The following is a 16006-nucleotide window of genomic DNA, read 5'->3' as shown; positions in this document are numbered from 1 at the left end:
TGGTAAGATCAATAGTGTGGATGCAACAGCCAAGAATCAGTCATTCACAGGATGCACAGAACATAAGGGTTAGTGTCAGGGCATTGTGGGGATATAAAGTGTCATGCAAAAAAACTAGGACATGATGTCTAGCTGACATCACGTCCTAATTAACAATTAGCATTTTGAGCGTCCCATGCATCAGATGCATGTAACGCACAGGACGCAGGTAACTTTTTTTTTGCTGATGCGGAGACAGAGTATTTCTCCAGCATGGTGGAAATTCACTTTATTTTAATCTTGGGTTTAATATCAACACATAACTACAATCTCCTCAGTCTATGATACATATTTAGCCTACCTGAAACTCTTCTACTACATCCAGAACTGAAATGCTGTTTCGCAGTCATTTCCTTTCCTTAATAACTTGTTGGAGCCTTTCCTTATATTCGGAGGCCTAAATGGTACTTACTTTCCCCCCTTGTTGATGTTTGTATCACAGATTTCTCTATTTTCATCATACTTCCAGGATAATATGCCTCACATGGCGCCAAGGCAATTGTCATATCCTAGTGTTGTGTCACATCGCCATGGTCTACGTCAGCGCGATTCTCTCATATCCGAGATCTTATGGTACCGGTAGTTGACAGCCTGCATGTTGAAGAGAAACCATTAAGGTACTCGTAGGCTGTTATCGCCCGAGCGCAAGACAGACGCATCCTGGGTCACGTTTATAGGACCTAATTTTAGGTCTCGATAGAGCGGTACACATTTTAGAATTTTATTACCTCCTTTGAACTGATGGAACCAAGAATTTACGCTCCCCATAGCCTTGCAATGCGATTTCATAGAGTAACCTAAATCCATCACAAACTTGGTAGAGAAACCGAGTGAAAAACAACCATGCTTGAACTCTCTCTAATACGAATACCTACTCACTATTCGGTCAAATTACCCGCCAGAATAGCTCGGTTTCCCATTGGTGCATAGTCCACCAAACTCCAGTAGAAATCCCACAACCCTTTCTACCTATTCCGGAACCTGCATATAAAACTCCTCCTCAATATCATCGACCGGGGGCATGACAACTGGATCTTCATAATCTCCACTCCCATCAACACCTACTGAAGGGAGGGTGATAGAAGAGAAATCATCTTCATCCTCCTGCAGAACTCTTTGGCATGCTTCCAAGGCAGTTTCCTTGAGGCCAGTCGTCGGCGTCCCCTCCACTTCTCTAACCCTCTTCCCATTGGTTTGCCCTATGGCAGCTCTGTAATTCGCGGAATTGGGTGTTCTAGTTTGGGGACAAGGAGGAGGGGGCATCGCCTTGGAACCATGCGGGAAGCAAAGGGGCTTCTTGATGGCGGAGGTAGAGACCGACCGAGAGTGACTAACAGTTCTACTAGCAGTTTTGGGCCTAGCATTTGAAGATGAAGAGGTTGAAGGTTTGGAGGATAAGGCCGTGTATTTCGCAGCTATATTCGTCGATAATCCGCTGCCCGGAGTAGCGGAGTAAGAAGTGCTGAGCACTGGTGCCAGCCTCGAGGCCGGCGTGGACCTTGATATGGGCATTTTAGTCGTAGTTGGTTTTATTACGACAGTTTCCTCCACTCGGGCCATTGCGTCAGAGGCATCCGAGCTAACTGTAATGATTCTCTTGGGCCTTGTAGCATCTCTGCATTTCAGGGAAAGAGGTTTCAATAGCTCCTCAGTCTCTGCATCAAGCATAGCATCGATCTGTCGCTCGCTTTCCTCCTGCTGTCGTTCGATACTCGTCTTCCCGAACTCATCGATATCAAGGAGGAATTGCCGATGACATTCTCGATAGATATTTCTGCTTAGTCTGCCGTAATCAGGAATCGAGAAGTCATCAGGGATGTCAGGAAGCTCTGTCAATTGTAAGCGTTTGCACTAAGAGGAATACCTGGACGAAGAAAGAAATACCAGGAGGACACGGAGGCATGTATTCAACCTCCGGATAGTCTCCATCACTCAAAACAGGACGCACATCGTCCGAAACAGATCTCTTAGAGGTGACTAGACGCGATAGACCTCCAAGGGGCTTCTGACGTTGGTCGACAGACCTTCCTTCAGGGGGAGTAAATATCCTTGCTTTTGCATTGGTTGTTTTACCAGTTAAAGCTGGTCTTCTAGGGCCCCCTCTAGGACCTTAATGCACGAACTTGTGAGTTTGCGAAGCTAAAATAATAGAGAGTGGGATGTTAAGCTCACCAATCGGGGTAATAAACAACGATGAATCTTTTCCAACAAACAGCGCTTTTTTGCCAGTTTTCCCGACAACGTTCTCGTCCTTCAGAGGGACTTTGTAGGGTGTTTTTGGGTGCAGCCTCGAAGGGCCGGGGGTTTTGCCATTGACCTTGCCCAAGTGTGACCCATGAACGACGATATCATTCTCCTTGTTAGCAGCAAGCATTGTGTGGTTGTGTGGACAATTGGGTATGGTTGATGAAAGGTCTAGCGAAGGCCGAAGGAAGGAGTTTTGGATAGAATTCCGGTAAACATGGAAGGGACTAGGACACTAGATGGCACCCAAGTGGCTTGTTGGCACAGCAACCATACAATGGGTGTCAGCAGTGCATGCCTAATTTAGGGATCATGTCTCCCCTACGTGCCAAGAACCCGGAAGCGAGCTGTGAGCACTGATCATAGTCTTTCCCCCCACTAACTTACCTCGAACAGCACAAGTCTTTACCATCCTGCTGCCAACTCACCTCTAGACTTTCTCTACTCGAGGACCGTTCTACTCTTCACTTCATCCCCCTTGCTCATCTCAATACCACCGCTACTACTTCCTTTATTATTCACTGTCATCCCCACAAACTCTTTGATCTTCTTTATCGATACCCCTCCTTGATACCACCCCTCATTATTATTGCATAAGATGGAGAAAGTTAAGGAGGTAAGGATTTCCTCCACTTCTACCTATTTTTCCTGCTTTTCAAAATGATTCCCATCTGCTGCCCCTGAGATGATAAAAACTATCTATGCTTCTTCTATTCCTGATATTCAAAAATTCAAACACTAATGTCTCTACGCTCAGAAAATGATCGCCCTCCGTGCGGAGGTAGATGACGTGCAGACGAAGAACGACGAACTCCAAGCTAGGATTAAAGTCCTTGAGCAAGAAAATCTACAAAAAGAGCAAGAAATCACCTCCCTAAACCACCAAAAAAATCTTCTGGAAGCAGATGTTGAAAAGCTCGAGACACGCCTCAAGGAAGAGAAGGAAGCTCATGTTATTGGTTCGAACAACAGTCAGGAAATGCAAAACCTGCAAAGAAAAGTTGCGTTGCTCGAGGAAGAGGCGGAAGAAGCAGAAAAGAACCTTAGAGAGACCAATGAGAAGTATGTTATCCCCATAGTTCTTATATTCCTCTTTCTACCCATTCCTCCTACCCCAGTGCTATGTGCTTGTACAGTGCTTATTAAATGTTTTTCCTCCAGGTTGCGTCTCACCGATGTCAAGGCCGAGCACTACGAGCGCAAAGTTGCTACCCTTGAAGCCGAGAAAGATGCTCTCGAAAAGAAGTACGATGAGACCGTCGAAATGAGCAAAAAAGCTGCGCACGATTTGGAGGAGCTCCAGAGCCAACTCGAAAGTATCTAGACTGCTTGTTATTCTTAATTCCAAAAACAAGCGACCACCTTACATTCGTTTTCCAAGGCACAACTCTGATCACCTCACAGGACAAATTTCTTGGACAATGCATGTATGCTAGTGACATGGTATTAGGGACGAGGTTTACTCTTCTAAGCATAAGCTTGGATTTATTTATCGTCTAATGATTCCCGACGTTTAGAAGTGTCTAGCTTCTTCTAGAGGCTATCATTTTGATTTTAGTGTCACTCGTTCTGCCTCCTGTTTTCCATGTTTCTGCGCTTTCAGTCCCCCAGAATCCTAGTTTTTGGTTTTTTTTTTCGTTTTTTCATTGTATGCGCATAGCATCGGCCCACAGTTCCAACCTCTGGCATTTGTTCACCTCATCACCCTGCTATCCCATCCCCAACTCACCACACCCCACACCAAAGCGCGTAATTCTTCTAACGTTTCTTACTGATCTTTGAGAATGTGAAAACATACTTATGGAGAGAGGAAAGCTTGTAAGAAAATAACTATGGTGAACGAAGATTCAACCTTACCTAGCTTACCTCAGCTATCTGTAGACCCCTTTGGCTACCGCACTATAACGTCCACTTTAGGTAGCAGGTGATTAACTTCCTCAACCTACCCATCATTATCCCTCACTCGAAAGCATTAAGTTACCTTACAAGATTAGATAAGATCCCGTGATAGACCCCGCCTGTCACAGAGCCGCCCCATCTATATCACAATTCCCACACCCTCAATTGTAACCTTCTTACATTTTCAACTTGCGCTTCACCACCAACCCGTTCCACAGAATAGGAGTTAAGGGAAAGAAGTGCCAATCTTCTCTCGCAAAGGTGCATTGTACCATCCTACTGGTACTTGCAGATTCCATTTCCCGTCAATATCTGCCCCTGCGGTAGTTCATCGAATAATATTTAGCCATCTTCCAATACTCTCCTCCCCCATTTCCTCCTCTCCCCCTCCCCCATCTCTTACTTCCTGCCTCTAGATATACAATCACCTTGACCCTATTCACTTGCACACCCTCCTTGACAACTTTCAACAGTTACGACACCCACACCACAGCTTTAAATAGCTTCAAATTCCCAATCACTTGCGCCTAGAGCCAGCAAAGATGGCCACCCGCCGACGAATTCTAAAAGAGCTAGACGACATGGCGAAGGATACTACCAGTGGGATGCATGCCACTCCCCTGGACGAAGCGGATATGACACACCTACAGGGTCGCTTCGCCGGGCCTCCCGGGACTCCATACGAAGGCGGGGAATTTGTTGTAGACATCAAACTCCCAGACAACTACCCGTTCATGCCACCGCGCATGAAGTTCATCACAAAGATTTGGCATCCTAATGTTTCTTCTCAAACTGTACCTCCCTCCTCCTCCTCCTCCTCCTACACCATTTTCTAACTAAGCACGACTAACGATACCAAAACCTGGGATCCAGGGAGCTATCTGCCTCGACACCCTCTCGCAAAAATGGTCCCCAGTCCTGACTATCAAGACGGCCCTTCTCTCACTACAATCTCTTCTAGACGCCCCAGAGCCCACAGACCCACAAGACGCAGAAGTCGCGCAGCAAATGATCAAAAATCCCGGCGCCTTCCGAGTCAAAGCTCAAGAATGGGCCCATCGCTTCGCCGGAGCGCCTAAAGCGGAAGCAGAAGTAGTCGACCTTACGACCAATCCCGCTGGCAACATTGCCGCCACCTCCTCTGCTTCTCCCGCCGGTAGCCATGCTGCAAAGCTCCCGCGATCTGCCGCACCACTGGTCAGCGAGGAGCAGAGGAGACTACAAGAGTACTCTGGCTTCCCACCCATCGTCATTGAGCGGTTTACGCCCATGGGCTTCCCCATACCGAGCATCGTGCGCGCGCTCGAGCACGCCGGTGTCCGCAGAGGTAGGAATATATCGGATATGGAGGCGGAAAGGATTGTGGAGCTTTTGTTGCATTAATGTTTAAATTCTAAAAAAAAATTCCCCTATTTTCTCTTTTCTTTTTGTTGATGAGAGGAGCCACAAAATCCCAAAATAAAAATAAAAATAAAAAAACCCCCTCGAGTACTAAATTTCTAGTTATTCTATTGTTCTTCTAAATTTTCCTTTCTTTCCTTTCATACTTGAATTTTCACTTCACTTCTTCCCTTTTCCCTCGTATTAAGATACCGATTTCTTTCTTTCCCCCTTTTACTTCCTTTTCTCCCTACGGGATAGGAACCCAACTAGCCAACGAACTAACCAACAAGCAGAGGAACCACAACGTAGTCCCTAACAAGAAATGCTTGTAACCACCCAATCTGTGGTTGATAAAAAAAAAATTTACCTCTTTTCCCTTCTTTTCTCTTCGGCATCATCCATACTTTTGTATGGTCTTTTCTTCCCACTGTATTATATAATACCATGCAATAAGTACACTCATGGCTACCGTTCCCTTAACTCAACCCAAAACGACATGTTTCGTCCCGTCACTCATAAAAACAGGGATCGTACTAGCAATTCTCATTTTGTAGAAAAATCAAGTAGTCATGAGTTGTCACTCGCTCAGTGATCCTAGGTATGCAGAGCTACTGGGGCCGGATCAAACCAAATATTGGGGTTCTCACAATAACGGCATGCAGCGGGCATTGGCGAAAATATTGCAAAGATTTAGTTCGGGAAACAGGAGAAAATATACCTCCAGTGAGACCAGTGAGACCACTGAGAAAACTGGCCCTTTTGACCCTTCCGCCTGCTCATAGTAACGGCGTTAATGTGCTGAGTGATGGTAAATCCAAAATGCTGGTCAACGAGCTCTTTCAACAGATGCTGTACTGTGACCATTTCGAATTACCCGGCACATCGTATATCTGAGGTTAAGAAAAAATTTGATAAAAATCGCATCCTATATTCACCACTTGACTATTATTTTAAAAACCACTTTAGGCGAGTTCACGAAATAGTGGTTGGTTGGAAAGGCTGATTTTCGCATGATCTGGTTACTGTCTCGGACACCAAAGAGGGTAGGGTGCAGAGGTGGGTGGGTAGGTGCAGGTGGTGATACGGTGATATGGTGGTATTCTGCTATGGTGCACTCGAGTACTCGTAATTGTACTAGTCCAGGATTATCTGCGTGATACGAAACACCCTGCGAACTTAAGAATACCTAAAACCTCAATAGAGCTGCGATAATATTACCATTGCTTTGTTTCTCAAACACTGTATTCCAAAGTGAGCAAGTAAATTAAAGAAAGGAAATAAACATCCTAGCAACCTTGGATTGCTTGACTCGTCTTTCTAAGAATTAAAATCCCACAAAACTGACCTCCTAACTACATACATATAAAAAATGTGACAAGATCTCCCAGCATCCACCCTGCTGACTATTATCTGCAAATTTAAATAAACAAGCACAGAAGAAAGGTAAGGATGTGGAAAAAAGAAAAAAAAAAAAGAAAAAAAAATCAATTGAAGCGCCCAGCCCATAGCAATGACTAAAAGAAGAAAGAATAATCTTGTAGCGCAACACAAACAAAACAGGCCATATATGGGAGGTGAAGTTGTGTTTTTTTATATAGTAGGAAGAGAAAAAAGGGTGGTCAAATTCAGTTCCTTTGACTTCCAGCTAATTATGACACGAGCATGGTTAATGCCGACCGCTGTTTCCAGGGTTCTTTTGTCGGTGGTTCTCAAAGAGGTCTTCGAGGTATGCACTTGGAGCTCTGCCTGTGGGCGGTAGATTGAGGGATGTGTGGCTTTCGCTGCCTCTGAGGCCGCCCAACTGCTGGCCACCGCTGTGGCTACTGCCGCCGCGAGTAGCGGGGCCAGTAGGACCGATGAGTGGTGAGCCTGGTGGTGAAATTCCGATGCCTCGGTTGGGGTTGTAGCGATTTGAGGAGACACTGTGGGTTGCGAGATGCGTGTGTGATGAATTTGGAAGACCAGCCAACCCAGCCACGCTGTCGCGGGCTCCAACAGCATAGTGTCCTGGAGGAAGGTATTGGGACCGTCTGTCTCCACCCGTATTTCCTGCTCCAGCGGTTGGAGAAAAGAATAAGCTGGTGGGGTTTTGTTGGCGGTTCGGGTTGGTTCCTGGACGGGGTGGTGCACCTAGGTGGTCGAGTGATAGGGTGGAGCCAGGACCTGCTGCATAGAACCCATTGCTTCCACTGTTGGGGGGCGGGCGAATCAGGGCCTTGGTGTCTGAGAGATTAGCATTCATCGCTGCACGCTTGACTGAACGATGGAGTGACCAGGCGACAAGACATCTCCAAAGAATGACCGACAGGGCGAATAGTCCCAACGCAGATCCCACAGCAATGAATACAGTTCCCTCAGGTAGCGAGGACTTTTGCATGAAAGGTGCGTTTGCAGTGGGTGGAACAGTAACAGTGGGCGTGACTGCTGCAATGCCCCCTGAAATTGATGGAATCCGAGTTCCGATGGTGGGAAACGTGCCCGTGTCTTGGGCCCCGGAGGTACTGCTCGCAGTAATGCGCGCGGGCACCGTAGATCCTACAATATCGGAAGTTTTGTTGTCATCCTCCTTTGTTGGGGATTCCTTAGATGTTTCCTTGAGTGTTTCTTTTGTTGTCGGATCAGGCGGCTTTGATGTCTCCGGAGGTTTATTTGTCGACGCAGGAGGATTCTCCGTATTAGAGTCTTGCGACAGGACGGTGGTGGCGAGCAGCGCTAGTAAGAGGCACAAGAGTAACGAAGTGTTCCACCGCATGATAGATTATTCTCACGACGGTATCTTTGAATAAGGGAACGTAATTTCTGTTCTGTGCTGGCGAAGGGTGACAAAGCTGAAGCGGTAGCGAAGCGAGGCGCAGTCTGCCACAATACAACCCTGAAATACAGTACAGTAACCGCTAAAAGCACCCACGCCGTTGGCTCCAAACTCGGCCAGCTTTCTTTCTTTTTTCCTTTTTAGCAGGAACGCCAAATAACTTCCGACAGAAAAGGGAAAAAAAAGGGATCTGTGTTGTTAAGAGTGGACAACACAAGGGATAGCAGAACTAAAAAAGCGTTGAAAGAGCGACAATGACAACCCGAATATTTATTTTGGGGTACGAGTGCGCGTGAGCGGATAAGAAGCAACTTGAACGAGAGTGGGAAGGGTATGTAACTGCTGGAGGGAAGAAGTAACAATCAGTAAACAGACTCCCCACGAATCAAGGACTCGTCCATATTGAACCCAAATTGGGGAAGGCTGGGGGAAAAGAAGCTTGGCCAAAAGAGAAAGGGGATGGAGGACAAGCATGGAAATGACATACCAAGAGTAGTTGTAGGCGCGCGAAACAGGAATGACGGAATAGAGAGTGACGGAATGACAGTACCGAGCACAGAAAAACGAAGGCTGCGGTGGCGATAGCAATGAGCGGTTGGGTGAACGAGGAGATGGAAGGGAAGGGGGAGGGATAAGAGAAATAATCTATAGTACTGGAACGAGGGAAACACCCGGGGGGGAACGAAAGAATACGAGCGAGTGAGGGGGAGAGGGGAATGGAAAACTGGATGAGCGGGAGAAGAGGAAGGAGTCTTTTTGGGGGGTGCGCCTCTCAGAGAAGAGGCACAGCACGGCCAGAGGGCACATCTGCAACCTAAACCCAACATTTTGTGGTTCATGAAAATTTCCCGTTGAGCGCCAGGTTACCCTCCTGTGAGAGGCCCTCGAGGTCATTACCGGCATGACACCAGTACTATGATAGTACAGCGCTCGAGTACCCGTAGCCTACTCTAAGTACCGGTATTAGGGGTATCGGCACCTTTTGAGGGGGAAGTCTGGTTCCCATCGGTCGACATCTCAGCCTCAAAGAGGAACATCAACATTTCTGCTCCCCTCTGAGGGCTTTGCAGGTGGCATCATCATTAGGAGGACCCAGTAATAGGAAAGGAAAATGTTGTCGTGAGTATTAGACAGACTGTTCATTGTAATTCCCACTGTACGAGTAAAGTACTCCTCACTCAGACCTTACGGAATGCCGGCAGTTAAGGGCTGTGGCTGCTTATCATCCCCCCAAAGGTGGTCAGTTTGTCAGTATCATAGCCAATTTTCGCAAGCTTCATCTCTTCTCTTGACACTATGATGGCAGAGGCTCAGATTGAACTAGGAAATTGCGTTCCAGAAAGAAAAAAGAGGTCTGAGACGTCAGTGCCTATCCATTTGAAAAGCCTGACTATCCCACTATTCTAAGCCCCGGGGGAAATTTTGGATCGTTGTCTCACTCTCACCGTCTACAATGCGCATTCTGGATTTTGACGATCCAGGATAATGGGCAATGGGGTGTTGTTCATGAGTGCTGAGAAAAAGGTAATTCGGTCTGGAAAAAGGAATGTGGAAAAGTCGAAATCGGTAGGTTCAAAAGAAAAGGAAACTAAGAAAAATCAATTCGCGAAATTTGTATCAATGGGTCCTTGCACTCTCAAGGAAAGTCTTATTACTTGGTGTACCATGTACTAGTACTAGGGGTAGGGGGAAAGTACAGTATTGGGACGAGCAGGGGGGTTCTATGTCTGTGCAAATTACTCAAATTAGTATCTTCAATCCCACTTCAAGTAATTCACAGAGACATCAAGCCCCCCTGCTTGTCCCAATACTTCACCCCCACCCCGAGTACTGTACTCGGGTGCAAGGGTATTTGGAGCCCGGTAGTACAAGAACTTATATCCTGGTCAATGAGACCACTTTATCTCTCTCACAGCATACCTTATCACCTCCATCCTCTACAACTTGTCATATGTGAACTTTTCGGATTATGCAGCAAAAAGGCACTTGTGATCAAAATCCCAAAGGAGTATACCAGCAGGAAACAACTTATGATGAGAGGATAAAGATTATCACTCTTCGTGATACAGTGGGATGGAATTAGACAAAAATTAGTCTGAAACTCAATATAGGTAGAAGAACCTGTTAGAAAGTTAGTTTATTCTCCTAGCTTTTATTTTAATTATTACTAATACAATACAATAAGTAGATTTAAAAAAATGAACAAAAGAAACTGGAACCCTGTTGAATGCCAGCCATTCAGACAGGCCTCCAATTTTCCATGCGGAGGAGAAGTAAAGGTTAGAGGCCTTTATAATGCTTGATACTTGTACACGACACCTTACCTAGGATGAAGTTGGTTTGGAAATGGGCTATGCATGTAGCCCATTGACAATTCGAAGCATGATGGAGTTGTTAGGATACCATCAGAATGTGCTTCAAAGGAAATTTGCCATTCGTCCCGCAAATTGTCTTATCTGTGTTACCTGGTGCTATGAGCATTTGAGGTGAGAATATAAGGATTGGCTGAGAGTCCTATGGAAAAATTAGTCATCATTTTCAATGGCTGGCTTTGGGAGTAGGTCTTGGGTTACTTGAAAAGTCAATAAAGAGTACCACATTAATTGCATCGAACAAATCTTTGAATCAGGTTGGGAGATAAGGATAGTTTAGTGTAGATTTTATAGGATCATGAAGTTAAAGCTTGTCTTTATACTAGGAAAGGTAAAGGTGGATTCAGTGGAATATGTTAGAAGAATAATGTCTCTGCATCTTATTTCTTTTTGGCAATCATGTTGTAAGTACTATGGTGTAACGATCCCTCTCTGGATAGTTAGTGCTTGGCGACGGGGAACGATACTTTTCTCCCTGTCTTCTTCTTCCTTTGTCTTACGATAGCTCTAGGCCTCTGCCTACGTTACCGATAGTACAAGACCCTTGTCTTCTACCGGGAACGCCTATTGTAAGCTTTCTCTAACTCTTCTTCGTAAAGCGCCTTCCTTGGCGTAACGATAACGTTGCAATAAGGATAAAGATCGTAAAGGGTTTTATATTCGTTAAAGTAATAAGTAGGAAAAGTACTTAGAATTCAATCTAATTTTATTTATACTAGTACTGCCGACACCGCCATACGACCAGTCTCCCCCACGCCCCATAAAACAAAAACTATCTAAAATACACTACCGCGGACCATTCCGCCTCGCAATCACTCCCCCCAAACATAAATCCCAAAATCACTACCTAAATGGGCTCACGGGCGCTCGCAGCAACTAGTACTGTCCCGGATTAATGCGTCTTCCCACCTTGCCACCCAGCCACCGTCTCATACCCTCACCCCTATCCGCCTCCAACACAATCTGTCCCACCTACTCAACAAAGGAAACATACAGTCTATCCCAACATCCCTCCGTCCTTTTATAGTGTAGTCCCAGGTCCACGTATCCCTTGGCCAAAACCATCCCACAAAATGAACAACGCTCCTCTTTCAACAACCCTTTTGTCTTAGCCCACCGCAAAACCACCGATGTCCAAGTCGCGAGGTGCAGCTCGCCCCATTGCTGGTGCCGAGAATGCCAAAACCGATCGTGACACGTTCGTAAACAGCGGGGCTTTTTCTCAAAGTGTTCGGTGAAGGTGACTCGTTTCTGGGTGGCCGTCGCCGAAATCGCAGTCCCACAGCAGGGACAATCGCAGCGTCGCTGGTCGGGCAAGAAAAACCACTTCTTTGGCATGGTTACCAACCTCGGTAGAATGCATCCACTGCCATCATGCTTTTTCTCACACTGGGTGCAAGTCGTGGGGTCCCGTACCGTCGCCAACTAACCACTTCTTTCCACCATCAGTGTGCCGTCAAAGGGGTTACCTGCCACTACCAACTCCCCATCTACCATTTCAACATGCCGGGGAATTCCTAGGCCTAACCACCTGTGGCTCACCCACCAGGACTTCCACCGCAATATCGTTGAATCCTTGTACAAGTCCTCGTCAGTGGGCCGCCCTATAGCATAGCGGGGGCACTTAGTCCAGTAGTGTCTATCATCCATCCCTGCACAGCTGTCATGCCCAACCAAACCGGTCCCACTGCGAATTCTCAGTAAAACATAGGAGTCCATACGGGTGAGGCCTCGAAGGTGTCGAGGTGCCCTAGGTTCATGAGCATAATACCTGTGTCCCTCCCTGTCGTGCCATGAACCCCACTCTGCTTTTTGCAATTCTCGGGCCAATGCCGCATGCCCGATCCCAAAGCTTACCCCTTCCCAACTCAGCGGCCGCAATGGGCGCCCCACGCAGGCCTTAGCCTTTTTATCCACCATCTCATTGCCGTCAATGCCCATGTGTCCCAGAACCCAGCTAATGTTGACATGGCTGAACTCATTGAACAATGGCGCCATAGCTTCCCACATTTCAGCCGAATCTCCTTCCGGAAACATCCCGTCTACCAGGGTGAGGGCGGGCACACAGTCCAGAAACACATGGACTGGGCACCTCTTGGCCATCATTCGGGCATATCGGAGTGCACAAACAACTGCAAACAGCTTGCATTCAACAATGCTCTAAGACGGGGGAACCGAGCACCCGTCGACACAGGTCAGGGCTCCTTTTTCAAATACTGCCCATGCCACACTGGCCTCTTCAGAGGACTTGGACCCATCCGTGTATATGACCACATCCGAGGACTTGCAGAGATCTATGTACAGCGAACGGTGGCATGCAGCCATCACCACCTTGTCCTTCCCAATCGTAATCATGGGGCGGCAGGTGAGCTCCTTGTCTGAGTTCTGTCGGTGTGCCACCATTCCTTCCTGCTTCCAGTCATGCTGTATCTCACTGAACCACGGGTGTCGATCACAGTACCGGTAGTTAATAAATCGGCTGTAGCACCTCCTCTGCAGATACCTTCCTTGGATGGCAACAGGGGGTGTTCCGAACTCAGCCAGTAGTATATTGTTTGCCAGCCTCATAGGGGTCCGGAAGACTGATCAGAGGCAGTCGTTGACGTGGACCTGAATCTGTTTCACATACGACCCATGGTCGGTTACAAACTCAAGCCCGTAATATACAGTCGGAAGGTATGCTGCCTGCACCAAGCGGTAAGTCTCCCATGCCCCAAGCCATCCAATGCTCCCAAACCTCCTTCCCAATGCCGAAATTCTTCTCCTAACACCCAACCATCTTTCCAACCAATACTTTACATGAGCAGAAAAGTTAAGAAATACATTAAACGTATACCCAAGAACCCGTAAATCCTCAGAAGGCAAAACCACCTCTCCCAACAACTGCATACCTCCCCACGCCCTGTCCCCAAACCCAATCCACTGGGTCTTGAGGGCACTAAACCCCATCCCCCTAGCCCTTGCTATGCGATTGCAGTCTGCAAAAATTTCCCCCGCATGGTACTGGGCAGTGTTGCAAGAATCTGCAGCCACCATGATGACCCCGTCATCCACATATGAGATCACCAATTGTCGGACTCCAGGGGAGTAGCGCATTCGCGGTGTGAATATATCCGCCACGTAGGCCCCAAAGAGAAAAGGAGAGAGAGGCGAGTCCTGAGGCACCCCTTTGCTGACATAGTAGGCCTTAGAGATGCATCCATTAAACTGGAAGCGAATTGACCGGCAGGACGTCCATCTTTGCACCCACTGACACAGGTTCAATGGACACCCACGGGCGACCAGGAAGTGTGACAGAAGGTCAACATCAATGTTATCGAATCCTCCTTCAACGTCCATGGACATTGATCAGTCGTTTATAGCCCTCATTGTGCCGTAGGAACTCAAAGACCACCACCATGGCGTCATGAACCCCCCTCTTCCGGCGAGAACCAAATTGTGTTTCCCCCAGGTCAAGACACATGGCCAGTCTCAGCAAGACCACATGTTCTGCAACCTTTGCAGGCGTCGGGAGGGGGTGTCTCATTCTCCATGACTTGATGACGTCGTATTTGGGTTTGTCAATCTTTAGTATGAGTACTACCTCTGCCCGATGCCAATCCGGAATATTGTGACGTAACCAATAGTCGACCAAACGTCTCAAAGTTGCCACATCCCTTCGCTTCCAGAACCTTATGAAGGGATACCCAATATCATCTTCTCCTGGGCCCGTGTTCGTAGGGGACCTAGCGAGGGCGATCTCCATTTCCTGGGCACTGTCCATATCAATTACGGAGTCCTTCCAAGGAGCAGGATCGCCAGGGGATCGCTGTTGTGCGACCAGGTCACTGATGTCGGAATGTGTCCTGGCGTAGGACCCATCTGGCCTGGTCATGGAGGGAAGCGTCCGCTTGGCTTCCAATTTTCGTGCTAGTCGAAAAATGTCTGGGTCCTGGCTCTCAGCTATCTTGGCCCTGATGTGTTCAAACTTGGCCCTCAATAGGCAAGCCCGGTAAACACTCCTGACCAGCTTGTAGTCCTCCGTCCGCTCCGCCTTGCACTTGGAGTATCGTCGTAGCTGAGCCACATCCAGCCTCATCGTTTCCAACTCTGGTGTCCACCACTCGCACTGACCTCTGCCAATGGAGGCCCGTGGGAGTGAGTCCACCACACGCTTCACACCTTCCCACAGCTTCTCATCTTCTACCTCCTTGAGAACGTCCAGCTGTTTCCCGACTTTTTCCCAGACTGCTTTTTTCCAAGCCCGTCTCCGACGCATAACATTGTCAGGGAGGTCCACCTTCAGCTTAAGGGCTTGAGCACTGTGCTTACAGCCAGCGGTGTCCATGTATTGATGTCGGACATATGGCGCCCTGTGTAGGCATAGGTCGATTCTGGAAATATCTCGAAAGGTTGGCACTGTCGGCGGCACCATATTCCTATCCCGAGCCGGGGCCGTGAACCACTGTTTCGGCCACCGTCCTCCTGTATTGTTATGGTCCGCGTTGGGATCCCAGTCTTGATGTCTGGCATTGAAGTCTCCAAACGCGATGTCAGGTCCCCCAAGCTCATCCAACCATCGAAGAAACTGGTCCTTGGTATAGCCGGGTCGAAAATAAACTCCAGCGAGTACCTTCTTTGCCCCTTTTTCCCAATACCCAATCTGAGCACTACCTTCCCCGTGCCTAACCACCTTAAACAGCCCACAAATTTGGGACCGAACAAACACCTCAACACCTGACCCCTTAACAAAGGAAAACAAATCCCATCCATCAATATCCACTGGTACATGCTGTCCCTCTCGATCAACAGGAGGTTCAATAATAAAAAACAAATCAACAAAGGAAAACACATCAAACGCCAGCTCCCGATTCCGACTACTCCTCCCCACGTTTAATGCCAATGTCGTAATAAGCATTAAAAGGGGGCTTCAACTGATCCACTCGGGCCATAAGAGCCAGAGGCATAGGCGGAGCCGGTATCTGGATCCCGGGCAACCCAACTTGTCTCCTCGTCGCGGGGCTTGGTGGCGGGACCACCCTTAGTTTTTAAAATCCCATGTGCCGGGGAGGGGGAAGGCCGTTCCGGTTCCTTACCCTTGGCCTTTTCCGACTTACGGCGGGGAGTCTCCTCTTCCTCATCACTGCTAATCTTGACCAGCCTGGGTGTCAGGGATCTTCCACGGCTTCGGCTTCTTTTCCTCCTATTCCTTTCTACCCTCTTACCCTGCGGCCCTAGTTCCTTGACCTGTTCCTTCGCGGGTGTGGTCGGTGTGGCC

The 16006-nt window shown here is 47.8% G+C and overlaps 3 protein-coding genes; 2 read left to right on the top strand and 1 right to left on the bottom strand.

Moving 5' to 3' along the window:
* Positions 1–2665: 2665 nt before the first annotated feature.
* Positions 2666–4144, top strand: GSTUM_00009572001 (uncharacterized protein). XM_002840789.2 has 3 exons: positions 2666–2899; positions 3041–3345; positions 3445–4144. Exons 1-3 carry the CDS (start codon positions 2882–2884, stop codon positions 3605–3607), a joined length of 486 nt encoding a protein of 161 aa, XP_002840835.1. The 5' UTR covers positions 2666–2881; the 3' UTR covers positions 3608–4144.
* Positions 4145–4377: 233 nt separating this feature from the next.
* Positions 4378–5605, top strand: GSTUM_00009571001 (uncharacterized protein). XM_002840788.2 has 2 exons: positions 4378–4976; positions 5056–5605. The coding sequence occupies exons 1-2, from the start codon at positions 4725–4727 to the stop codon at positions 5563–5565; spliced, it is 762 nt and encodes a 253-aa protein (XP_002840834.1). The 5' UTR covers positions 4378–4724; the 3' UTR covers positions 5566–5605.
* Positions 5606–6829: 1224 nt separating this feature from the next.
* GSTUM_00009570001 (uncharacterized protein) lies at positions 6830–9038 on the bottom strand. XM_002840787.2 has 2 exons: positions 8865–9038; positions 6830–8719 (listed from the first exon to the last, which is right to left on the bottom strand). Exon 2 carries the CDS (start codon positions 8315–8317, stop codon positions 7232–7234), a length of 1086 nt encoding a protein of 361 aa, XP_002840833.1. The 5' UTR covers positions 8318–8719; positions 8865–9038; the 3' UTR covers positions 6830–7231.
* Positions 9039–16006: the final 6968 nt, after the last annotated feature.

This window comes from Tuber melanosporum (assembly GCF_000151645.1).
Source record: "Tuber melanosporum whole genome shotgun sequence assembly, scaffold_59, strain Mel28".
NCBI classification, from domain to species: Eukaryota; Fungi; Ascomycota; class Pezizomycetes; order Pezizales; family Tuberaceae; genus Tuber; species Tuber melanosporum.
This window is presented reverse-complemented; position numbering and strand designations above follow the sequence as displayed.

Coding starts and splice junctions, on each gene's coding strand:
- GSTUM_00009572001 (XM_002840789.2), top strand. Junction 3,346..3,444: donor CTTAGAGAGACCAATGAGAA/GTATGTTATCCC, acceptor TTTTTCCTCCAG/GTTGCGTCTCACCGATGTCA.
- GSTUM_00009571001 (XM_002840788.2), top strand. CDS start 4,725: ATGGCCACCCGCCGACGAATTCTAAAAGAGCTAGACGACATGGCGAAG. Junction 4,977..5,055: donor CTAATGTTTCTTCTCAAACT/GTACCTCCCTCC, acceptor CCTGGGATCCAG/GGAGCTATCTGCCTCGACAC.
- GSTUM_00009570001 (XM_002840787.2), bottom strand. CDS start 8,317: ATGCGGTGGAACACTTCGTTACTCTTGTGCCTCTTACTAGCGCTGCTC.